Source organism: Balaenoptera physalus (genome assembly GCF_965194825.1).
Source record: "Balaenoptera physalus genome assembly, chromosome: 14".
Lineage (NCBI taxonomy): Eukaryota > Metazoa > Chordata > Mammalia > Artiodactyla > Balaenopteridae > Balaenoptera > Balaenoptera physalus.
Genome location: NC_138893.1, coordinates 68,289,985 through 68,317,242, shown reverse-complemented (window position 1 = coordinate 68,317,242; position 27,258 = coordinate 68,289,985). Strand labels below are relative to the sequence as shown.

The following is a 27,258-nucleotide window of genomic DNA, read 5'->3' as shown; positions in this document are numbered from 1 at the left end:
TCATCCACAGTTTCTATGACAAACAAGTAAAATGATACATATGAAGCATACAGCAGTCTCTGGCATATAGTAGGCATTCAAATAAATGTAAAGTTAATACAGGATTCCTAACAACCATCCAATTCTCCAGTAGTTGAATACAATTATTGAACCAGTTTAAATGATTGGGGGAGGAGCAGTTCCCAAGTCATAGCCCCATTTTATTTATTTATTTATTTATGGCCTCACCAGGTGGCTTGTGGGGTCTTAGTTCCCCCACCAAGAATCGAACCTGGGCCCCCTGCAGTGGAAGCACAGAGTCCTAACCACTGGACCACCAGGGAATTCCCCATAGCCCCATTTTAGAATGACTGTGCTTTACTTAACTGTTTTCTAATTCGGTCTTTTAGGAAATTGCTTTTGAAAAGATTCATCATGTTGAGTTTTCTAAACATTAGTGTAAATGGGTAAATGGAACTTCTTGGGCCTTATTTTATTTTATTTTTATTTTTCTAAGAGATAATTTTTAAAAATTTTTATTTATTTATTTTGGCTGTGCTGGGTCTTCGTTGTGGCATATGGGCTTGTCTAGTTGTGGCGTGTGGACTTCTCTAGTTGCAGCATGCAGGCTTAGTCGTGGTATGTGGGATCTTAGTTCCCCGACCAGGAATCGAACCCGGGTCCCCTGCATTGGGAGCACGGAGTCTTAAGCACTGGATCACCAGGGAAGTCCCTCTTGGCCCTTACTTTAACTAGAAAACTAGTTAATAAGAAAATGATAGTCTCCTATGAAACAGAAACAGAATCACAGACATAGAGAACAGACTGGTGGTTGCCAAGGGGGAGGGAGTTGGAGGAGGGGTGGAGTGAGAGGTTGGGGTTAGCAGATGTAAGCTTTTTTTTTTAAATTTATTTAATTAATTAATTTATTTTTGGCTGCATTGGGTCTTCGTTGCTGTGCGCAGGCTTTCTCTAGTTGCAGAGAGCGGGGGCTACTCTTCACTGCGGTGCGCGGGATTCTCATTGCAGTGGCTTCTCTTGTTGCGGAGCATGGGCTCTAGGCGTGCAGGCTTCGGTAGTTGTAGCGTGTGGGCTCAGTAGCTGTGGCTCATGGGCTCTAGAGCGCAGGCTCCATAGTTGTGGCGCACGGGCTTAGTTGCTCCGCGGCACGTGGGATCTTCCCGGACCAGGGCTCAAACCCATGTCCCCTGCATTGGCAGGTGGATTCTTAACCACTGTGCCACCAGGGAAGCCCCAGATATAAGCTTTTATATATAGAATGGATAAACAACAAGGTCCTACTGTATAGCACAGAGAACTATATTCAGGATCCTATGATAAACCATAATGGAAAAGAATATATATATATAAGAATGTGTGTGTAGAGACTTCCCTGGTGGCACAGTGGTTGGGAATCCACCTGCCAGTGCAGGGGACATGGGTTCGATCCTTTGTTGGGGAGGATCCCACATGCCGCGGAGAAACTAAGCCCGTGCGCCACAACTACTGAGCCTGCGCTCTAGAGCCCATGAGCTACAACTACTGAGCCCACGTGCCGCAGCTACTGAAGCCCACGCGCCTAGAGCCCGTGCTCCGCAACAGAAGAGGCCACCGCAGTGAGAAGCCCACGCACAGCAATGAAGAGTAGCCCCCACTCGCCACAACTAGAGAAAGCCCGCGTGCAGCAATGAAGACCCAACACAGCCATAAATAAATAAATAAATAAATAAATTTATTTTAAAAAAATGTGTGTATATATCTATACGTATATATATGTATAACTGAATCACTTTGTTGTATAGCAGTAATTAACACAACATTGTAAATCAACTACACTTCAATTAAATATAATTTAAGAAAAAGAAAATAATCTCTAATTGTGGTTAAAAAACTGTAATGATTTGCATGTATATATTTTACGGAGTAATGTATATGTGAGTAAATCATACATAAATACATACAAATTTATTTTGTTTACTAATAAAAAAACCCAAAACCATGTTTTCCATGAAATAGCCCTGAATTGTGTTCAAATTTCAAATGTCAGACTGTTCTTTCAAATCCCTTCAAAATAGTATAGAAAAATACTCATTATCATGTTCTTATATTTCTGTGCCCTGATTTTACCTCTTGATAGAAGTTAGACCTAAGGATGAGAAAGATAAAATCTAACAACTGAACTCCTGCAAAGGCCAGGTTCTTTTTTTAAAAATAATTAATTAATTAATTTTATCATTATTATTTTTTTGGCTGCGTGGGTCTTAGCTGCGGTATGCAGGATCTTCGTTGCGGTATGCGAGATCTTTCATTGTGGCATGCGGGGCTTCTCTCTAGTTTTCGCGTGTGGGTTTTCTCTCTCTAGCTGTGGTGCATGGGCTCCAGAGCATGTGGGCTCTGTAGTTTTGTGGCACACAGGCTCTCAAGTTGAGGCACACGGGCTCAGTAGTTGTGGCGCATGGGCTTAGTTGCCCCACGGCATGTGGGATCTTAGTTCCCCGACCAGGGATCGAACCCATGTTCCCTGCATTGGAAGGGGGATTCATTTTTTTTAAATTAATTAATTAATTAATTAATTTTTTAATTTTTGGCTGCACTGGGTCTTCGTTGCTGCGCAAGGGCTTTCTCTAGTTGCGGCAAGCGGGGGCTATTCTTTGTTGCGGTGTGCAGGCTTCTCATTGTCGTGGCTTCTCTTGTTACAGAGCACGGGCTCTAGGAGCAGGGGCTTCAGTAGTTGTGGCATGCGGGCTCTAGAGCGCAGGCTCAGTAGTTGTGGCGCACAGGCTTAGCTGCTCCGCGGCATGCGGGATCTCCCCGGACCTGGGCTCGAACCCATGTCCCCTGTATTGGCAGGCGGATTCTCAACCACTGTGCCACCAGGGAAGCCCAGAAGGTGGATTCTTTACCACTGGACCACCAGGGAAGTCCCAAGGCCAGGTTCTTTTTTTTTTTTTTCCTGAGGATTACAGTTGCCTTTACTTTGTCATTTATCACTTTCAATACTTTATTACTTGTTTTAGAGTGGACATACATTATATCATATATTATACATTATACATATACATCATAATCAGAATTTAAAAGCTTTGTGTTAATTTTTAAAAGGAAGGCAGGTGGGTAGAAAAAGTGAAGAGCTGGGAGCACAGAGCTGGACCTGCTAGGCTCCGTGCCTGGGCTCTGGGCAGTGAACTCACACAGCCTTTCTCCTTTTCTCAGGACCATGTTCTCTGTGAAGCCAAGGCCAGGTTCTTAAGTTGTCTATTTAAAGCTCACTTATAGGAAAGAGGCAGCTGATGGTACATCAAACATTCTTAATAGTCACATCAATCATTAAATTACTACTAATACTGACACAAGTGCTTTGGTGAGGAAACTTACGCATCCTAGACTTTTTTAGGAGGGTCTAAATTTCTAATGTTCTTTTTATCAAAATATGTGTCTGCTGCTATATTTAAGATGGATAACCAACAAGGACCTACTGTACAGCACAGGGAACTCTGCTCAATGTTATGTGGCAGGCTGCATGGCAGTTTGCTGGAGAAATGGATACATGTGTATGTTTAGCTGAGTCGCTTTGCTGTGTACCTGAAACTATCACAACACTGATAATCGCCAAACCTCAATATAAAATAAAAAGTAAAAAAAAATATGTCTGGAAATATGCCCTATTACACTGTTTGGAAATATGCAACTGAAACTATGGTGCGTATGCACAGACAGAATGACCAACAGAAAACAAAAGACACAATACACACCCTCCCCTGCCTACAAAAATAGAGACCTTAAATTTGAAAAATGAAAAATTCTGAGTTGTGCTAAGGAGGTGAAAATATAAAACAAACAAAAACTATAACCAAACAAATCAAAACCCCACCTTTTTGCTCTTAGTCTATTCAGAAGCTAGTATACTTTTAGACAAACACAAGAAATCAAGGACCACTTACACTTCTCCCTTCTGATTTAGTTTACTCAAAGTTTTTCAGAAATCACCCAATTACCTGATTTATGCTTTCTCTACCATAACTGGCATTCTTATTTATCTACTTCTAGCATCACAGCCATAAATGGAGTACTAAAAATAATTTAATGATTCTTATGTTATTTCAAAAGGAAATGCTAGGATCAGTAATCTCTCCTTTGCTCTTCTCTCCACTCTTTAAGAATTAACACTGAATTATACAAGTTGCTCAAGTCCATAGGATCCTCATAAGATCCAATTTATCCCATGCTGATTAACAGTTAAAGGTCTCAAAGACAAAGCATTTAAAACCATTCATTTTTTTTTCACATCTTTATTGGAGTATAATTGCTTTACAATGGTGTGTTAGTTTCTGCTGTACAACAAAGTGAATCAGCTATATGGATACATATATCCCCATATCCCCTCCCTCTTGAGCCTCCCTCCCACCCTCCCTATCCCACCCCTCTAAGTCATCACAAGGCATCAAACTGATCTCCCTGTGCTCTGCAGCAGCTTCCTGCTAGCATTCCATTCTACATTTGGTAGTGTATGTATGTCAATGCTACTCTCTCTCTTCGTCCCAGGCTTCCCCTTCCCCTTCTGTGTCCTCAAGTCCATTCTCTTTGTCTGCGTCTTTATTCCTGCACTGCCACTAGGTTCATCAGTACTGACTTTTTAGATTCCATATATATGCGTTAGTATACGGTATTTGTTTTTCTCTTTCTAAAACCATTCATTTTTAATTAAGTATTGTGTGTGTGTGTTACAAAAGCAAAACAAAGCAAAACAGTGCTTTGTAGGGAAAAACAAGAGACAGCAATGTATAAATAGTCAAACACCCATAAGGCCATTACCCAAACCAAACCACTGTCACCGTATTAGAATACCTCCATCCATGGCTTTGGCGGGAAATAAGCATGTCACTTGCTGTTGGAGGGAGTGTTAGTTGAGATAGAACCTTTTGGAGGGAAATTTGGCAATAATTGTGAAAGTGGAAAATGCATATGATCTCTGATGCAGGAATTTCACCTCCTAGTAATAATCATCCAAATAGACAAAGATATATATACAAGGATGTTTAGTGAGGCATTTTGTATAATTATGAAAGACTGAGGATAACCTAAAGGCCCATCAATAAGGGAATGGTTCTATGACATAACCATACTATGAGATACTACAGCCACTAAAAAGAATGAGATATGTATACACTGACATCAAAGAACGTTGTATAAAAATAATATGGTTTTTTTTTTAAATTTATTTATTTACTTTTGGCTGTGTTGGGTCTTCGTTTCTGTGCGAGGGCTTTCTCTAGTTGTGGCAAGCGGGGGCCACTCTTCATCGCGATGCGCGGGCCTCTCACTATCGCAGCCTCTCTTGTTGCGGAGCACAGGCTCCAGACACGCAGGCTCAGTAGTTGTGGCTCACGGGCCTAGTTGCTCCGCGGCATGTGGGATCTTCCCAGACCAGGGCTCGAACCCGTGTCCCCTGCATTAGCAGGCAGATTCTCAACCACTGCGCCACAAGGGAAGCCCAATAATATAGTTTTTGAGTGAAAAATGTATGTGGCAGAAGTATGCTCAATAGATCCCGTAATACTATACATGCATAGAAAATAAAAGAATACTCACCAAACTATTAACAGTAGTTATATCTGGCAATGGGCTGTCACTTTTTATTTATGTCTTTTACATTGTTTCAATTTTTTACAATAATTTTTTTCGACTTTTTAAATTAAAAATAATGGTTTTACTCAGGTTCTTATGCATTTTAAGAGAGATGAAATGACAGTTTTTTCCCCACCACATATATTATAAGCATCTTCTCTCTTTTTTATTAAAAATTTTTGCAAGACAAGGGAAGACTGAGGAACTGTCACAGATTAGAGGACATATATATATACTAAGGAGACACAGCAACTAAATCCAATGTGGGATCCCAGATTGGATCCTTGGACAGCAAAACAACAGTGGAAAAACTAGTAAAATATAAATTACGTCTGTAGTTTAGCTTACAGTACTGTATCACTGTTACTTTCCTCATTTTGATAACTGTACAGTGGTTATATACATTGTAAAAATTAGGGGAAATTAGGTGAAAGATATATGAGACCTTTCTGTATTATTTTTGCAAATTTTCTGTAAGACTAAAATTATTTCAGAATAAAAAATAATGTAAAACTTTTTTTTACATATTCCAAAACTTAATTCACTATTTTCCTTCCCAAGCTTGCTTCTTTTTCTGTGTTCCCTATATTTATTAATGGGATTATTAGTCTCCTAGTCACCAGGCTTATTTTGACTCCCCTTTCTCTAGTTCATCTTGTCAGAGGAAGAGTATAATATATTCTACCTTAATACCTATTACATTACCTCAAAAATCTATTACAGTTCAACTATAATTGCTTCCCAATACTCTATGAATTACTTGCATAACAATCTTCTAAAAGCACAGCTCGGTTTATTTCATTTTTCTGCTTAGAAAATGTCAGTGGCTCCCCATTGCTTCTTTAAGACCAAACTCAGCCAACTCTTTTCATTATCTAGTCCTAACCCTACACTTTCAATTGGGTTCTCCCTTCACAAACATGCCCAGTAATTCTCCAAAGAATGCCCCTGGGTTTTCTAAAACACTTTCAGGAGGTCTGTGAGGTCAAAATTAATTTCATAATAAAACTAAGATATTTGCCTTTTTCACTCTCAATTATCTCATGGGTATACAGTGGAGTTTTCCAGTTTAAGAATATTTGATACTGTAACAGACTGAATGCATGAGCAGATGTGAGAATTCAACTGTCATTTATAAGCCTGACTATAATGAGATCTGAACACGTATAAAACAATGACACTCTACTTTTTTTTGTTTTGGAATATACAGTTATCTTTAATAAAAATGTTATTATGTTAATATGCAATGGGTTTATTGTTATTTTTAAATTACTAAATATTTTTAAATTTCTGTTTTAATTTCTCATATAGTAAATATTAATACATATAGCCTATACAAACAAAAGCTCTTTGAGGCACTCAATACTTTTAATATAAGGGGGTCCCGAGACCAAAAAGTTTGAGAACCATCTAGTCAGGTCTAGCCTGCTTACTTGGATGTTCCCTATACATGGCTAAGGTTTTCTGACCTTCATCATTTTCCTTCTCTGAAAATAACCTTCCTTCTAACTCCCTGTGCCCAAATTTTATCCATTCTCCTCAACAGTGGCTGTCTTCTCAATGACCACTTTAAAAATATGAGTTTTGGAGTCAGACCTGGCCTTGCTACTGACCCTTACTAGCTATGTGACCTTGGGCAACTCACTTAACCTCTTGCTCAAGTGCCTCATATGGGAACATCACTGGAAGAACTATACTGAGAATTAAATGAAAACACATAAGTGAAGTAACTAGCTTAATACCTGGCATGTATAATAGATGCTCAAAAAATACTAATTTCTTCCTTCCCTTTCCTCTTCTACCAGAATATTATTTTAAAACTAAGATTTTTTGCATTTTATTCATGAATTCCTCTACAATACTTAGAACAATGCCTTTCATATAAGGTGCTTGATATTGTTTGAGTTAAACAATACAATTTAAGGAATAGCTTGATACAACCCCTATGGAGAACAGTATGGAGATTCCTTAAAAAACTAAAAATAGAACTACCATATGATCCAGCAATCCCATTCCTGGGCATATATCCAGAGAAAACCATAATTCAAAAAGAGTCATGTACCACAATGTTCACTGCAGCTCTATTTACAATAGCCAGGACATGGAAGCAACCTAAATGTCCATCAACAGACAAATGGATAAAGAAGATGTGGTATATACATACAATGGAATATTACTCAGCCATAAAAAGGGATGAAATTGTGCCATTTGCAGAGATGTGGATGGACCTAGAGACTGTCATACAGAGTGAAGTAAGTCAGAAAGAGAAAAACAAATATCGTATATTAATGCACATATGTGGAATCTAGAAAAATGGTACAGGTGAACTTACTTGCAAAACAGAAATAGAGACACAGGTGTAGAGAACAAACATATGAATACCAAGGGGAGAAGGCAGGGTGGGATGGATTGGGAGATTGGGATTGACATATATACACTACTATGTATGAAATAAATAACTAATGAGAACCGACTATATAGCACAGGGACCTCTACTCAGTGCTCTATGGGACATAAATGGGAAGGAAATCCAACAAAGAGGGGATATATGTATACATATAGCTGATTCACTTTGCTGTACAGCAGAAACTAACACAACATTGTAAAGCAACTGTACTCCAATTAAAAAAAAAAAAAGGAATAGCGTGATCAGCGAGCATAGATATCTCAAATTTCTATTTTTTTAGAAATGCAGGGGCTTCCGTGGTAGCGCAGTGGTTGAGAATCTGCCTGCCAATGCGGGGGACACGGGTTTGAACCCTGGTCCGGGAAGATCCCACATGCCGCGGAGCAACTAAGCCCGTGCGCCACAACTACTGAGTCTGTGCTCTAGAGCTTGCGAGCCATAACTACTGAGCCCGTGTGCCACAGCTACTGAGCCTGCGCGCCATACCTAATGAAGCCCATGCACCACAACGAACAGTAGCCCTTGCTCACCGCAACTAAAGAAAGCTCACGTGCAGCAACGAAGACCAATGCAGCCAAAAATAAATAAATAAAATAAATTTATTTTAAAAAATGCAAATGATTAGATTTGGAATCGAATCAGAATTAATTACTCCCCTATGTAGATATGCGGACTGCATATAATAAAAAAAAATCTTAATAACAGGTGTTAAGAGAGAATAGTGCAGGTCACTTAAAAAAGACTGGGGTGGCCTTTTAAATAACATATAATAACATCTAGAAATGAACCTCAAAAGAATATTAATCATCAAGGTATCAAAAACACATGCCAGGGCTTCCTTGGTGGCGCAGTGGTTAAGAATCCGCCTGCCAATGCAGGGGACATGTGTTCGAGCCCTGGTACGGGAAGATCCCACATGCCGCAGAGAAACTAAGCCCGTGCGCCACAACTACTGAGCCTGCGCTCTAGAGCCCGCGGGCCACAACTACTGAAGCCCGCGTGCCTAGAGCCCGTGCTCCGCAACAAGAGAAGCCACCGCAATGAGAAGCCCGTGCACCGCAAAGGAGAGTAGCCCCCGCTCGCCGCAACTAGAGAAAGCCCGCGCCCAGCAACGAAGACCCAACACAGCCAAAAATAAATAAATAAAATAAATAAATTTATAAAAAAAACAAAAAACACATGCCACCGCCACAACTATTTTCAATTTACAGAATGTATGATATTCTAGCAAAGTGTCCAAAGCCACACAAAATTCTTGGGAGTCTTTTTTGTTGTGGTTCTTCTGATTTAGAAGACCTCAAAACTCTAAATATGCCATCCTTATTGTTTATTTAAGACGCTGCTGACCTACTTTCAGGACATAGCTTTGCGCTGCTTTTCCAAGAGGAGTTAGGGGTTTGTGCTGAGCTGACCTAGTCTCAAAGTTAAGCTGTCTTCCAAACACTGGCAATCCTTGGTGACAGAGCTACGCATATTCAGAGCTGCAGTCTGTGGCATGGACTGAGTTTTTTTTTTCTTACTTGTTCCAAGCTCAATTTAACCAGCTGAACTAATTATAGCAGGAGTTTATTAAGCACTTCCACATCCTTTCTAATAGGGATCATGACTGATTTTATACTCTCGTCCCAACTCCAATGTTTTAAACATTTATTTTAATGGTATAAGATTATGATAGTAATAAAAATCCTCACAAGTCACTGGTCAGGCACATTTGTTGATGACTTGAACTGGGCATGAAGTTCAAGGAGAACTTGTTTGTGGAAAAAAGTAACTTTATAAGATATATTGGGTTGGCCAAAAAGTTCATTTGGTTAGTGAATACCTTGTTCAATAAAGTTCTTCATGAAAACGAAAAACGTGCCTTTTATTTTTACTTAAAACTGAATGAACTTTTTGGCCAACCCAATAGTTTAAAAGATATAGGAAAGAGGTCCTCTGGATCCTTAGAAACTTACAAGTTGTTGTGCCTCCAAGAAAATACATATAAGAGTAGCTACGAGCCTCAAGGGTCACCTTCTGAATGTGTTCATTAAAGTTTAGATCACTCAAGGGAGTCCTAGAAAGAAAGTTTCTCCTAGGACAGAAGTGTGATCTAGGAAGGAACTGGTATAAAATATCTTGACTGACACAAACTACTTTCTTTCTTTTTTGTTAAATTAATAAACTACTTTCTAAATAAAAAATAAACTCAAATATGAAACATTAAAAGGTTGTAAGAGCTGGGAAATTCTGAAAAGCCACATGGATTGCCTCAGAGTTTCTTTCTTACTCCACCCCTTTAAAATTGTGGCACACCACAGTATTCAAACACAAATAACCCTCGTTTGTTAAAATGTGGATTGCTGGAGCATAGAAAAAGATCATGCTTTATTTATTTATTTATTTATTTTAATTAATTTATTCATTTATTTTTGGCTGCACTGGGTCTTCATTGCTGGGCGCACGCGGGCTTTCTCGAGTTGCAGAGAGCGGGGGCTACTCTTCGTTGGCGTGCGCGGGCTTCTCATTGCAGTGGCTTCTCTTGTTGCGGAGCACGGGCTCTAGGCACACGGGCTTCAGTAGTTGTGGCACACAGGCTTATTAGTTGTGGCTCACGGGCTCTAGAGCCCAGGCTCAGTAGTTGTGGCGCACGGACTTAGCTGCTCCATGGCATGTGGGATCTTCCCGGACCAGGGCTCGAACCCATGTCCCCTGCGTTGGCAGGCGGATTCTTAACCACTGTGCCACCAGGGAAGTCCCAAGATCATGTTTTTGTTTTTGTTTTTTTTATAATTTGCCAGTTATTACAAGCAGCACTCAGGGCTGCTGCATTTGCCCCACAGGCCATGTGCGCCAACTCCAAGGTGCGCCATTCACATAGATTTCAATGTGAGTGGTGATCCCTGGGGCTCTACAAAGCTCCATTACAGAAAGCTGCACATTTAAAAAATGGACAGCATATCCTTTAAATCCAATTTAGGATATTATCACTGTTTTGAATAAACAAATAGCACTTTTGATGTAGAAGCAAAAGTGATGGTGTTTGACATCTGAGTGGTACCATGAGCACTTATTTTAACTTCATCAATGTGCTGAAAATGGAAAGAAAATGGCAAACTTGGAATTCAGAATTTAAAAGTGAACACAGTGAGGGCTTCCCTGGTGGCGCAGTGGTTGAGAATCTGCCTGCCAATGCAGGGGACACGGGTTCGAGCCCTGGTCTGGGAAGATCCCACATGCCACGGAGCAACTGGGCCCGTGAGCCACAATCACTGAGCCTGTGCATCTGGAGCCTGTGCTCCGCAACAAGAGAGGCTGCGATGGTGAGAGGCCCGCGCACCGCGATGAAGAGTGGCCCCCGCTTGCCGCAACTAGAGAAAGCTCTCGCACAGAAACGAAGACTCAACACAGTCATAAATAAATAAATAAATAAAAGAACGTGAATTTCTAGAAAAAAAAAAAAAAAGTGAACACAGTGACATTCTAGTGGAGGGAAAAGGAAAACTTTTTTCAATAGGTGGTGCTAGGTCAACTGGGTATCCATATTGAAAAAGAAAAAAAAAGGGACTTCCCTGGCGGTGCAGTGGTTAAGAATTCGCCTGCCAATGTAGGGAACATGGGTCGAGCCCTGGTCTGGGAAGATCCCACATGCTGTGGAGCAACTAAGCCTGTGCGCCATAACTACTGAGCCTGTGCTCTAGAGCCCACGAGCCACAACTACTGAGCCCATGTGCCACAACTACTGAAGCCCACATGCCTAGAGCCTGTGCTCCACAAGAGAAGCCACTGCAATGAGAAGCCCGTGCACGCCAACGAAGAGTAGCCCCCACTCACCGCAACTAGACAAAGACCCAACGCAGCCAAAAACAAATAAATAAATTTATTAAAAAAAAGAAAAAAGAAAAGAACCTTGACATCCCCCACCTCAAACTATACAAAAAAAATGAACTTTTTTTTTTTTTGCTCACATCCAGAATATGTTAAAAAAAAATTCCTATAGATCAATTTTTCAAAGATAGACTTGAATAAGCACTTTACAAAAGAAGGTATCCAAATGGCCAACAAGCATATGGGAAGGGGCTCAGCTTCATTAGTCATCAAGGAAATGCAAGTTAAAACCAAAATACTATGTCATTACAACCCCCAAAGGATGGTGAAAATAAAAAAAGAAGAAAAGTACAAATGTTGACAAAGATGTGAAGCTACTGTAACTCTCATATGTCACTGGTGGAAGAGGAAAACTCTGACAGTAATCATTAAAGGTGAACATGACCCAGCAATTCTACTGCCAGTTACATAGAGAGAAATCATATAATGTAAAAGATGGCTATCAAATAATGAGACTAGCTATAACTCCATATATGAAAAGAACTCGTTATAGTAAACACGCTGTGTGTATACATGTATTTTGTGTATCTTTCAATTTCATTTCCGGTGGCTTTTTAAATTGAAAATTGAAATACATAGTTTTAACTTCTGTCTTCTCCTTTTAGACAAAATAAGCTTAAAACAAACCAATCTTATACTTAAACATAGACCATGCAATAAATATCATCAATATGGTGAAAGTATGCCCCCAGATAGTCTGTATCAATGAAGCAGTTTTCTATTCCAATCTGACACTCATAAAAAAACTAATTAAATTTCAAAATAAAAATACAAGATACAATAATGAAAAGCAGATTACAAGATATTGTCCCTACCTAGCTAGTGTCCCTAGACTGGCACTATGAGTCCACAAAAACATGTACTTAAGGAATTTATATAGCCTTACATGGCTAAGCACCTCTAGTCTAGTTCAGATTTCTATATCGAACTAGACACAAAGAAAAGTACTGAGAGGCCTGAAACTGAATTTTAAATTGGCACAGATGGCATGTTTATAACATCCCCACAATATGCTGAGTGTTCTCCATAAAACCAACCTAGACACAGTCCCTGCCTCTAGGGGACTTAAAATCTAAAAGTAGATGAGGCAGCCTAATTCAAAGAAAGTAAACAAATAAAAGGAAACAAAGAAGGGAATGTAAGAGAAGAGAGGCCTGCATTAATCTCTCAGCTCCCCGAAGGGTAACAGGCCAATCTGAAGGAAAGCTAACAAGTCAGAGTTTCCTTATTTACCATCATACTTAATATGACACTATGCAGTAAATAGTCTCTAAAAAATTGTGCTGACCAGACTGAAAATGCTTTGTTGTTCTCAGTTTCAACATTCAGAAAGTCTAAATCTCCATAATAGATGTAATATATACCCCACTGGGTGTGTGTAAAGGACATTAAACAGCCCGTGCATAGTGACTGATTTACAGTCCAAAATCTAAATTACTGAATCCAAAGCACATGAAAGCATTATTTCAAAAAGCCTGGCTCAACAGGCAATTAATTAACGTGACACAACCATCTTTATATCAAAACTTCTAAAACAAGACAGTGATTCTTACTGGATTGCATTTTTTATGTTGTCTCTAAAGGGATATATGAGCTATAATTGGTTTGTCTGTAAATAAACACTTCATGGGCTTATAATTCAGACTCTGATCTCCTTATCCAATTGACTAGAGCTATTTCAATAGGGAGATGTCAAACAATTCTCAGAAATGTCTCTGAATACAGAACCTCTCTAAACCCTTGAATTAAAAAATCTTTATTTTAAACTGTGAAGATTCTTTCCGGAAGACTTCAAAATGCTGATGACATCCAATTAATTAAGTTATAGGAACCAAATTCACTTCAATAAACTGGTCCTGGCTGCTTCGCTGTCTCTTTGGATCAGGTATCTCTGGCAAAGGCTGTTTATTAAAAATAATGATGATAATGCAGCCAAATTCCACACAAAAGGAAGATGATGAAGAAAGCAATGACACTACTGACTTTGCCACATCAAAGTAAAATTTATTGAATCTGAACTATAAAGAGCACAATTTAGAATAAATGTTTGAGGTCAGGTTAGGGACATTATCTATCCAATGTCTCAGATCTGAAACCACTTTCGCCCAATGCTCTCTAGAGCAGCCATATTTTGACTTTCAATTTCCCAAAATGCTATCTTGCCTCTAATTTAAAACATGGCTTCCTTTTAAAGGGAAGACTCAATAACCTCCCTTTATATGTAATGTTTCCATCATAGGAATTACATAAATAAAAATATATTTTAGACAAATCCAAGGTATCCCAGTAAAAAATTGTATTTGAATCTACTTTATGAAGTATTATGGTAAAAATGCACTTATTCCAGGAACCCAAACGCTAAACCTTGAGATCACCATGATTCATTCTTCCCTTCATGCCCCATCATCTATACGAATCAGTACCAAGTTGTTTAGATTCTCCTTTAGTCCAGATCCTCCCACTGAAAGGGTCCCAGAAGGAGGCCCATCCTATAGAAAAACTGAGGTCCAAAGGGCAGAAGAGTTGGAGAAAAGCCAGAGGAGAGACATTTCAGGATAAGAAGCCAAAGGTTTGAACCGGGGAGACACTATTAAAGAACTGGTCAGTAGATGGAGGAGTCTGGTCAGTAGACGGAGGAGTCTGAAGAGACTGCCCAGATTACTGAGCCTTAGAGATCTGACTTGAAAGGCCAAGCAGGTGGAGGTACGGTGGGTCAGACCAATTCAAAAAGGCCAGGTGGTACAAACACCCACAATTTTCCTCACATACCCCCTTTTCCAAATGCCCTCTCCCACCAGGCTGGCTCAGACCCTCCTGGACCTCACCTGAACAAGTGTAATGCTGTCTTAACTGACCTGTTGTCCTCCTACTTCTCTACCAACACACTGTGGTCAAAATCATCTTCTTGAAGTACCATGTCAAACCCTTTCAATGTTTTGTCATTAGCCTTAATAGAAGATTTATAAATCCTTAAAATGGTTTCTAGGATCTGACTGCTCTCTAGCCCCACACTTTCCCCCAACATTCTCTGCACCAGTCATAGTGACTTTCAATTCCCCAAAATGCTGTCTTGCCTCTAGTTTCAAACAAGATTTCCTTTTAGATAGAAGACTCCTAATCACCCCCCAACTTTCACTTTCATGTCTCATCTTAAACATCATTTCCCTAGGGCGGCTTTCCTTGAACCCTCCAAAGGGTCCCTGCTATATTCCCATGGCACTCTTGTACTTCCCTTTTCGTGATGTACTACAAATCTCTAATTACAAACAGTAAAGAATCTTGTGTTCTATGAGGGCAAGAATGTATACCTAGCAATAGGATTAAGAATGTTTCTTCCTTACCCAAAAATCTTCAATGGCATCCCCCAACTCCTGCATTAAGTACACATTTGTCAGCATGGGTCTTCAAGGCCCTCCACAGTATGAACTTTTATGGTCTACTATTTTCTGAATGCTTCCCAAAAGCACGATTATCTGTTCCTTTCCAAATAAGCCATGTACTTTCCAGTGCCTTCATTTCTGTAGCTTCCTCTATGAACCTAGCTTCCCTGTCTTAAAAAATGCTACCCGTTCTTCCAAACCTATATCCAATTCCACCTTTTCCGTAGAATTTTTCCGAATTTCCCCCAAATAAATTTGGCCTCTCCCACCTTTGACTCTCCTCCTGCTCAAATGTTGTATTTTCCTTATGGTACTTTCCTAAGTCTACCTAGTTGTTATGGTACATCTCATATCCTTACTAGTTTAAAATTTCTTAGATAATGTTGGTTATACCTTACTTTTCCATATATCTCCTTATCACATTTTGTATATGCCTTATATACATAAGGTGCTCCATAAGTGCATTAACTTGAATCTAAAAAATCTACTACATGTAAAGCAGTTGTGTAAGGCAGTTGTCTAAATATGTGGATAAAATAGTCTTTTAAGTACAAAAGATACCTTTGAAACAGATGGATGCTAAATGGAATTAGAAAAGCACATTATGTTACCCATACAGAAACAGAAATACATCTTATTTGCATCTCAAATAAATGATCTTTAATCAAAAAGTAATATACCTTTAGAGACTCATTCATCTTATATTACACATTAAGATGCCCACATTTATTTCAATTCTGACAATTTAAAATAAATATAATTTTAACTCAAGTTTCATGCAGCAGTACAGCACAGTGTCACTGCTCAATATTTATTTCTGTGACCATTTTTGCTGTTTGCTGGACAAAAGGAAAACAGCAAATAACATTATTTAGGTGTGCTTAAAATTGTAAGTCAGAAAAGACCACAGAAGTTATCTAGTTCAACTCGTATTTCTAGATAAAGAAAATAAAGACTATGAGTTTCTTGGCCAAGGTCACAAAGCCAAAGCCAGGGCACAGGCTCAGACCATCTGACTTCCACTCCAGCACTCCTCCCACTCCAAAACAATACTCACCTCAAGGCTGTAATAACTAGAGCACATTATTTTCAATCGACATTGGAGCCAACAATACTCCAGTACTGAATGAAGGCCATTTGCACATTTTCAGTCATGCTCAAGAGAAACAAAAGTGTGACAAATGAAGAAATGAAAAGGAATTCTTATTATCTTTTCCCAGGAGGCTTCTTTCCTATAAATGGTTAGAAATGAACACTACTTCATAAGCTTTGAGAGGGTCTGTGTTCAAAGACACTCTGAAAGGCGAGAAAAACATGATAGGAAATTACATACATAATAGAATTTTGACACACGATGGAACATGCAACACAGAACATTTTAAATGCTACATTATCAAAAGTTACTATTTATTTCATAGTAACCAAGAAAGATGGTGCTTTAGGGAAAAAGAAAAAAGGTAGCAGCCTATTTCTCAAAACCCACTTAAAACACAAATCTATCTACCAATATGTACCAAATATTTACCTTCTTACATTTCTATCCCTAATAACTGGCACATAGTAGGTACTTAAAAAGTATTTTCATAATAAAGTAATCTCTCTTCGTATCACCCAGCACTATTCTTGAATTCTGCAGTTGTACATCAGTGACTATAAAATGCTGCTACTTGTAGTAGAAAACAATGAGCATTGACAGTTTGTATCAAACAGAAATGTTCCAAGACCAGAACATTTTACAATGTGTGCGAATCTATATCTGTGTATGTGTGCTTGTATGTATGTATATAGGTTCATTTGTTCTCTCTATACATATGTACACATATATGTATATGACATGTATTTTTGACAATAGTGATTTTACCTAAAGATCTTATGCTATGGGACAGCGATTTTCAAACTTTCCTTACAGCAAGTCATAATAAGAAAAACATTATATACCACAACCTAGTACACATAACACATACATGCACAGGAATACATATACATAACTAAAACAAAGATTTCATGAAACAACACCATTACTATACCCAAAGCACTAATGTTTTCTATTCCATTTTTTAAAATGCAGTTTGTGTCCCCCCAAACTGATTTTGTCACCCCTGCTCTGAAAGCTCATAAAAGTGTGAGAAGACACTAAGACATTGGCAAGGTGTAAATGTCTTAGTTTGGCATTCATTCCTTAAACATAGCCTAGGCTCTACAGACACCAAACAGACACTGGCAAAATGAAGACTAGAAATTATTGAACATTGTTCATTGAAAAGCTCTGCTGAACACCGGAAGGACATTATCATTGTGTAAGTAAAAAATAGAGACCACATTCTGGGCCATAAAACAAGCCTCAAAAATTCTAAAGGAGTCAAATAATAACAGATATTCTGATCACAATGGAATTAAATTAGAAATCAATAACAGAAAGCTCTGTAAAATCCCAATTATTTAGGAAATAAATATTTTTAAATAACTCAAGAATCGAAAAAGAAAACAAAAGGGGAATTAGAAAATATTTTTAACTAAATGAAAATGAAAATACAACACATCAAAACTTGGGGGAAGCAAAAACACCAGCAAGAGTTTTACTAGTTTATGGGACTTCCCTGGTGGCGCAGTGGTTAAGAATCCGACTGCCAATGCAGGGGACACAGGTTCAAGCCCTGGTCCGGGAAGATACCACATGCCGCGGAGCAACGAAGCCCGTGTGCCGCAACTACTGAGCCTGTGCTCTACAGCCCGTGAGCCACAACTACTGAGCCCATGTGCTGCAACTACTGAAGCCCGCGTGTTCTAGGGCCCGTGTGCTCTAGGGTCCGTGTGCCGCAACAGGAGAAGCCACCACAATAAGAAGCCTGTGCACCGCAATGAAGAGTAACCCCAGCTCGCCGCAACTAGAGAAAGCCCACACACAGCAGTGAAGACCCGACTCAGCCAAAAATTAATTAATTAATTTAAAAAAATAGTGTAATCAACATATATTTTTAAAAATATATAGTTTAGAGAAGAACAATAAGCCCAGGCCACCAAGTCTGCTGGGTTACCTCTAGAGCAATCCAAACTGCTCACAAAAGGAGGGTGGCCACCTGGAGTGAGCACCATCAGGTTAATTTTACTGCTAATGAAGTTTAAGGTGAAGGAACAAACCCCCCACCTCACCCCAGTTAGAAAGGCTTTCCTAAATCTGAAAGAAGACTAGGAATCTAATAAGCAATCTGCTGTCAGTGAAGAAGAGCCACGCAAACAGGATAATATGAATATAGAGAACAGTGGGGGAAACATGCAGAAAGAGGAAAGACAGGAAGCTGCAGAGCATGGTGTGATCCAACAGGCAGTGCTAGATGGAGTTTTTCAGGATGGTTTCCTCCCCATACTACGGACAACTCCTGGAACATAGGAGCCTCTTACTACTGTCTGATGTATGTAACTGAACCTTCACAGGTTCATCCCAAGACCAAATTAAATGCAGAAAAAAACCCTCAGCTTCTCAGAGGCCATCTAGACCAAAACAGGCCAGTATCAGAAACTGTTTGGCCTTCATTTGTTCTGAGGTGATCTGCGGATCCCTCCAATCCTGAAACCCTGCAAATCTGGGTTATATTATATATTCCAGTATTTTTAAATCCAGCATACAGGGTTAAGAACAGAGAGGACAAGTATCTCAATACTTAATTTTTTAATTACACATAGCATCAGTTTACCCAGTTTTTAAAAAAGGGGTGGGGGGAGCTAATACATTACAGACAACCATTAACTCAGTTTGATGGAAAGTATTAGGCTGATCATTTTGATTAGCGGTGCTCATTAAATATGTTTCCTACATGTATTTCAGGGAACTAAAATGAATAAAGATGCTATTCTGCTTTGCTGGAAGCGATCCCACATTCTGCTAGGTTTGGTTTTTATAACATGTGCCTGGCTTCCTAAAACAGGCATAAACAGACTTATTAGATCTATGTTATTTATTTCCACAGAGAAGGAACCTCAGAACTTTTAAACTAGGATAGGTTATCTAATCTTTTTACACCTTTGTTGTGATAAAGGAAGAAAAATATATGATTCTGGCGGCAAAAGGAAGATTGAACTTAATTACAAAGATTTAAAAGCAGAAAAATGCATACAGTGGCTTTTTAGAAAAAGAACACTTTCTTCCTTTCATCTCAAGGCAAACCATTTATCTACCAAGAAGCATGAATAGTGTGTTCTTTCTTTTTAAAATTTTTTTAGAAGTCATATCCTTTTTTACTGAAGGAACCTGGAGTCTTAGACTTAATCTTGTAATCTGAAAGTCTTTCTAATATATCTGTGTAATCTGAACTGCTGACTACTATTCAAAGCCATTATAGGAACTAAATAGCTAGATCAATTCGTAAACCATCTTCTCAAATGAAAACCTCACAATGAAATGATACTTTTGACAGAACATTTATGAATTACACCAATTTTTCTAAATCCTTTTGGAGGAGAAACATTTTAAGTGATGGAATAAAGATGAACAAAGTTATATTATTCTTTTACCATGTTAACCGGTGTAGTGCACGTTACCTCAGAGCAAAAACTTATGCATAATCAACAAGCTGAGTGATGCATCAGTGAAAATGATTAAATATGCCAAGGTCTTAATTATAATACCACATTACATTTGTACAGAATATTCCAGTTTGCAAAACATTTACATCCATAAGCTCATTTGACTCTATGTCCTTCAGTTTAAGTACAATAGATAGAAGATGTGAGTCCACCTGCATATACTGAAATAGTTAAAAGCAGGGACTCTGGAGCCAACTGTCTGGTTTGGACTCTTAGTGCTGCCACTTACAATTACAGAATGTGATTCTGAGTACATTACTCAACATCTTTATGCCTTAGTTTTATCATCTGTAAAATGGGGATAATAATCGTTTCTACCTCTTGGGCCCACTAATGATTAAATCAATTAATATATGTCAAGCACTTAATACAGTATCTAGCGCAGAGGAACCATTATATATTATACATGCTGGTTGTACTTATCAGCAGCATCATTGTATGGATAGGGAAACAAGCTGGTAAGTCACAGAGCCAGGAACAGAAACCAGAGCTTCTTCTCCCATTTGATGCTCCATCCACAAAGGGCTGGGGGTTTTTTTCTGTTTGTTTTTTTGAAGTATCCTAAGGTTTTCTAGACTGACATAAAACAGTTTAATGTGGAAGTGTACAAATCAAAAAATTCAACAGTTCAGAATACTTATAAAGTATTTTAATTTATATTTATATATACATTTTAAGTTAAATTGACTATTAAAAATACAAATATTCCATTTTGGCGGCAGAACTATACACTGAGGAATAGTCATCTGTGTTGCTATATTTGCAAAACAAAAATCTAGAGGGAAATATACTAAGATGATAACTGTGTTAGAATTTCCTTTTTTTTTTTTTTCCCCTTTCTGGTTTTCAAGACATTCAGTATTGTGATATAACATTTATAATTAAAAAAAATTATTTCCAGGGACTTCCCTGATGGCGCAGTGGTTAAGAATCTGCCTGCCAACGCAGGGGACATGGGTTTGAGCCCTGGTCCGGGAAGATCCCACATGCCACGGAGCAACTAAGCCCGTGTGCCACAACTACTGAGCCTGCGCTCTAGAGCCTGCGAGCCACGACTACTTAAGCCCATGCGCCTAGAGCCCCGTGCTCCACAACAAGAGAAGCCACTACAGTGAGAAGGCCACGCACCCAACAAAGAGTAGCCCCCGCTCCCCGCAACTAGAGAAAGCCCGCGCGCAGCAATGAAGAGCCAATGCAGCCAAAAATAAATTAATTAATTAAAAAAAATGATTTCCAAAAAAAGTTTACCAAGGTATGAAAATAGTATTCATAGAATAAACACTTCAAAATTAATTCTAGAAAATAATAAATGTCCAGCTGAAAAACTGCCCTCTTTTTTCAGACATGTTTTAGGGATCTTTCCTCAGACTTTGTTCAAATTTTTTCCCTTTAGTGATTCAGGTGACTGTGACAACACCTTCCATTGTGTCTAAAAATAGGGCATGGGTGTGTAAATTTATGAGCCGAAATGCAAAACTGGCATTGGATGTCTAAATCAGAGTATTAAATCATTTAGCATACTCTAGCATACAAATATATTTTGAGCACTCATATCCACATGCTTTGTATATCATACAATTTTAATTCAACTATCTTTAATCTTTTCAGATGAAGTGAAGTTGTGAACTTTTAAAAACATGCCAAATCACTTCCTAAGAGATTAACCTGGACAAAGCACTCCACTCCAAACCTCAAGCTCCTTCTCTAATAAGGAGAGTAGACTAGAATGTCAGTCAGTGGTTCACAACCTTCTTTCTACCCCAGCGCATCTGAGGGATTCAACATCTCTCCATTTACAGCAGTGGGGACAGTCTGAAAATGTCCCACAGGTGATTCTGATACACTACCTTATAACAGGAGTCCCCAGGCGCGGACCGGATACTAGTCCGTGGCCTGTTAAGAACCGGGCCGCACAGCAGGAGGTGAGCAGTGGGCCAGCGAACGAAGCTTCATCTGCCACTCCCCATTGCTCACATTACAGCCTGAACCATCCCCCCCATCGCTCGCATTACCACCCCCCCCATGGAAAAATTGTCTTCCACGAAACCGGTCCCTGGTGCCAAAAAGGTTGGAGACCACTGCCTATAAGCTATTCCCTTGCCCTCTACCCCACTCCACTCCTGCAGAGTTCTTTAAGGTTCTGCACAGTTCTAAAGCTTGCCACTGTAAGTATAGGAAAATCACAACCCAATGACATGGAAGGTACCTGACAGTGTTACTTTAATACATTTTAAAAGAAAGGCCAAAAGTTAATAACGCGTATTCTTTTGTTGAAGCATGCAAGATTCAAAAAGAATCTGTAAACTGATGATATCAAAGACAGCTTTGTAACTTAACTGTTCATATGGCAAACAGCACAGCTCCCCTGGAATTTGCTTCTAGTCAAGGAGGTAGGTAAAGAAAGAGGAAAAGTGAGGAATCAAATAAAATACCTCCTGAAGTTGAAAGAATGGCTGGAAAAGAGATTTTTACAAGTCAACTTTTCTGATAACAGAGAAGAAAACCCAAAGATTGATATATAGAGATGAGATATTATGTGATCCCAAATTTCTTTATTTATTTTTTTACAGATAACTCTGTTATAAACTAATAATAACTAATAGCTACTAAAAATATGATTTGCATATATGCCATATTATAAATATAAGCCAAATATATTGGCTTAGCATGGTGATTGATAATTGCCCAGTATATTTACAAACAGTGTCAATTTTCTTTGAATGCCTACTTACTGTGGACAAATTCTACGCTATTTAAAAGCTACTGGATGTGCAAAGTCTTGTGAAAAATTCTCACAACTAGGGAAGAAGGAAATGGAATCTTAAGACTTCCTTGGAAAAATGTGTGTTTACCTCAAATGTGAGCCAATATTACATCATCATTAATAAGTACACAAGGCATGGCAAAGATGCTGCGTGTGGCTTCAAAATTAGAATTATCTACATGAAAAAAATGTGTAATTGCATTATCTTCAAATCAGAAAACACATTAATCAATAAATGCTGATGATTAGCTATGTGTATTGTAGTGAGAGGAACCTTAAAAGGCACAAAAAAATAACAGTATTTCACAGATTTAGTATTTGACCTCTCCCCCACCCCTGACAAACTGGCTGGGTCTGAAAGTTGCTGTCCTCTGTACCAGAAGATGACACCAAGGGTAACTGAGAATACAATGTATACATCTCTATCACTGCTGTATCGATTCATGCCTGAAAAAGTTGACACAAATTTTTGGTAGGATTTCTTTTGAAATTCTTTGCAAAACATGCTGTCCATTGTTGGCTTAACTTGCCGAACGCACTACCCATTAAAAAAAACAAATTCTCAGTGTTCTCCACATGAACCATAACAGTAAAAACCTAAAACTTGTGTCAGTGAACAGACGAGATAACCCAAAAAGAAATAAAAGTGAAGAGAAAGAAAATGCCCCAACCTCAGTTTTGTAAGATGTTCACATTAGAGACGGTAGCAATAAACATTATGCAAGAGAAGATAATTCCTAACACTGAGTTGGGATGGACAAATATTTGTTTAATGAACATACACATTTCTTCCTCATTCTATAGCCATGTGTCAAAGCATCAAACAATTTAATTTGTGGCAGTTTCTGTTGTGTCTCAAACTTTACATATAAGTTTATCACGAGGGTAAAAAAAACCTGCTTGGCTTGACTCACGATGAATCACAGCCAGGAGGTCATCTTGTTGTGTATCAGCAACTATGTTTTCACTACAGCTATGTGACCTAAAGTGGCAGCAGGAGAGGCACCAAAATAGAAGGGGCAGGAGGTTTCTCGGCCCCAAAAGAGCTTTTCCACCCCATTCGGGCATCTGAGCAACAGCCAACCGCAGAGGAGAGAAAGAACAAACCCAACAGCTCCGCGGAGTAAGGCTGCAGGCCCAGGCCCTCCCGGGAGCCCGGGGAGGCAAGCACATAAAGAGGATGGGCTTAAGAAACAGCGTGGAGAAAGCAGCATGACAAGGGCCAAAACTAGCCGGGTGTAGGGCAAAATCCAGCAGTGACCGAGCAGCACAGACTGCGGGAAGGTCTGGAGACCAAGGAGGCTCTCCAGCCCGGGCTCCGGGCTCAGCTCCGGCGCGAGCGCACAGCGGGCCCCCTGCCTCCACGCACCTCCAGCACACGGGACCTACCGCTGCTCCCACCTCACCTGTCGAGTGCCCGCTGGCCCCGCCGGCGTCTCCGGCCCCCGGTCCCCGCCCCGGCCCATCCTCCCTTCACGTTCTCTCCCGGCGCGTCTCTCGGGGCCACCGCCGGGGTCAGCGTGGGCAGGGGGCCGAAGCCCGCCCCACCGCCCCACCGCCCCACCGCCCCAGGCCTGGCCCCGGCACTCACTTTCTGAATCCGCTTCAGCGCCATGGGTCAGGGAGGGCGGCGGGGATACCGGCCGGCTGGGGGCGGCTGCGGGGCTTGGGGGCGTGGGGTCGTCGCGGGCTCGGCTCGCCGGCTCCTCGGCTGGCTCAGCCGGGTGGATCCCCGGCTCGCCGCTCTCTGGCTCGCTCCGGGCGCCGGTGCCTGTTCCTAGGGCGCCCGAGCGCGAGTGTGCACGAGTGTGCGGGCGGGGACGCCGGCGAGACTCTTTTGTTTCCGCTTTTGCTTCTGGGAAGGAGCCTGCGCCCGCCCCGCCCCGCCGGGCACATTGGGAAGTGTAGTTTCTGCTCCCTGCTCGGCCGCCGCCCCGGGCCGGGCTGGTTACTCACCGCTGACCTCGACCCACAGCCTGGGCTCAGAGCTGCCGGCTCTGGAGTTGGTCCCTGCAATTGGATTTTGATCAAGGTACTGAACCTGGAGTTCCCAATCTGTAAAATGAGGATAACAAATTAGCTCGAAAAACATGTGCCGGATTCGAATATGTGCTACAGCTCGTCTTGTTATTTTTACCTTTACAGATTTCACTGTTCGCAAATATATGAATTGCCTAAATTTCTCACACATGCACAGATTTATTCCAGTTATGACGCCTTACTTACCTCCTTAGTTCCTGTTTCGAAAGGCGCCTCTTCTGTCCGATGCTAATCTCTCATGTCTGCTCCTCCTTGGAACTCCGAATTCTGAGTTTCGTCCTCACTCTTGGCTCCTTCTTTTCCGTTGGCAGTACAATACCTGCTCAATCCACATAGTCTACTCGCACTCCTCACTCCCCCAATTCTTATGAACTTGTGTGCTCACTAAAACTTGCCTTCTGCTTTCAGCAGCAGAATTCGGTTTTCACCAAAGTTGAGCTTGAGCTTCTAATTCCCGAATCCAATTCACTCCTTTTCCTCTGTGATGTTTCTGACCCATTTGACTGCTGGCTACCCTTTCGCTTTTCAAAACGCTCACCGCCTCCCGCTTCCGGAGCACCAGGGTGGTTGGCTCTTCTACTTCTCTGACTTACCCTTTTCTGTTACCAGCTCCTCTTCTCAAGAGTTAAGAGTGCCCTGGAGTTCCAATCCCTGATCTCTCACCATCACTATCTTCCTAGAAAGTAGACTTCGTGTCCTCCCATGTCCTGGGAGGTCACCCAGCATGGCTGGAGGAGCTTGGGCTTTGTAGATTGACCCCCTATCCTGGAATGGAATCCCAACTCTGACCCCTACCACTGTGTGACCGTGTAGCTACTTAAACTCTCTAAGCCTCAGTTTCCTCATGTCCAAAGCGATAATAGTCTCTAGATATGTTATTGTAAGAATTAACTGATATTAATGTAATGTGCCAAACACAGTACCTAATATGCTGAAAGTCCTGTATAACAATTATTTCCTTATTTGTTTTTATCTATATGATGATGCCTTTAAAATCTGTCTTTCCAACCAAACGGTCACCCCAGTTTCAGCCTTTTATGTCCAAAAGTCTACTGGACATGTGCACCTTCCTCCCCTGTGGCCAGGAATCAGAATGTGTTACCAGGTGAGGGTTGGAGGAAAGCGTTTCAGGAAGTCCAGAACAATAGCTACCATAGCATTCTAAAGGCTTACAAAGAGCAAGGAGCAAAAATCCATTCATGTAACTTAAAAGAAAATGTCTAGGGAAATAGGATCGTGAAAGAATGATAGAAATAATTAATGGAATCTGAAACTTAACTTAGAAGCCTGTCATTCCCCCTCCCCGCCCTCCCACCCAAAATAAACATAAAAACTAAAACTGGTCTGGAGCCTGGCTACTCTCTTACTTTCCTTGTCCTAAGGTCTTGCTTCTCTCTGCACGCTGGCCTGCCCTCCTTTTTCCAGCTCCCCCTTAACTTCTCTTGTACAAGGCATGAGCTCCCACCACCCTTAGCCCACTTTTTGACACTCTTCAAGCAACTGCTCTGCTGCTAAATGGCCAAGCCTTTTGGTACTCCCTATTTATCTCCCTAAAAGGAAGAATTCCATTGACACAACTCGTCTTTTTACTCCAGGCTATACATTTTCAGCTAGTTAGCAAAGTATATATAGATTGACTTGGGTTAGTTGGCCACCCATGGTCAAATCAGCTGTGGGAATTTTGAAGTACTTTGGGGCAAAGAGGTTTCTGAAACACACCAGCAAGGTCATATCATCCTGTAGAGAGGTGTATTGGGGCTAGCTTGATGCACCATCTTTGTGCTCTAGAAAGTGGGGCCCTACCCCAAACATTGCTCTTCCTTTTTATAAGGCAAGCATGAGAGTGTCCTTGTAAATAGGGGAGAAATAATCTGAGCTTGGGCATCAGCTGCTTTGGGGAGTTGCATTCCCAAGCTGATAGCATTTGAATAGTATCATGTAGGAAGTGAGGCCATGCTAAGCTGCTCCCACTACGGGGAAGCACTAGCTGCAGGTAGCTCATTACCAGGAAGCCCAGAAAAAACCTCCAGGGTCATTAAGTGGACAGTCCTGATAGGACAGTCCATCATCACTCCGTAGATAACAAAAACACACAACTTACGCAGAGGCTACAATCAGGGCAATTTCATTCAAAAGGCCAGGACACTGGCATTAATTTCTCCCTCTTCCAGGTTATCCTACATACTGCTAAAAGACGCAGTAGTCAAATCACTCCATTGCTTAAAAACCTCTATTGGTTTGTATCATGGAAGTCCAATGCCTCAGCTTACTGCAAAATACCCATCCCAATTTGTCCCTAAATGCCTCCTTTCCGTCTTTAGCTCACACATTATAGTTAATTAATGTCACGTGTCTTTGCACAATGCATTCTCTCTGCATAGAACGACCTCCCACCCTGCGCCTGACAAACCCAACTCAAATGATACAGACTTTATGAGAGGGATTGCGCTTCTTTCAGAAACTCATATTTAAGGATATGGAGCAGCCATTCTCAGCACTTGGAATACAGAGTGGTTGCTGGATGATGTTAATCGGGAAAAAGAATGGTCCAGGGGAAGAAGTTGAATTAAGGAATTAAGACATTTGGAGAAGTCTCTGGAGAGGTTCGCTGACCA

General features: G+C 40.4%; 1 protein-coding gene across 4 annotated transcripts in view; it reads right to left on the bottom strand.

The window, feature by feature from the left end:
- UBE2D1 (ubiquitin conjugating enzyme E2 D1) overlaps nt 1-24,426 on the bottom strand; it is a 35,770-nt gene extending 11,344 nt beyond the window's left edge. For 2 of the 4 annotated variants that reach the window (XM_082423957.1, XM_082423960.1), the window contains exon 1: nt 24,195-24,419. In XM_082423957.1, coding sequence (XP_082280083.1) covers nt 24,195-24,218 — 24 coding nt within the window. In that variant the 5' untranslated portion in view covers nt 24,219-24,419. Of the gene's footprint in view, nt 1-24,194 lie in introns of all 4 variants that reach the window. The other 2 variants (XM_082423958.1, XM_082423959.1) reach the window with 2 other exon arrangements.
- Between the last annotated feature and the right edge of the window lie 2,832 nt (nt 24,427-27,258).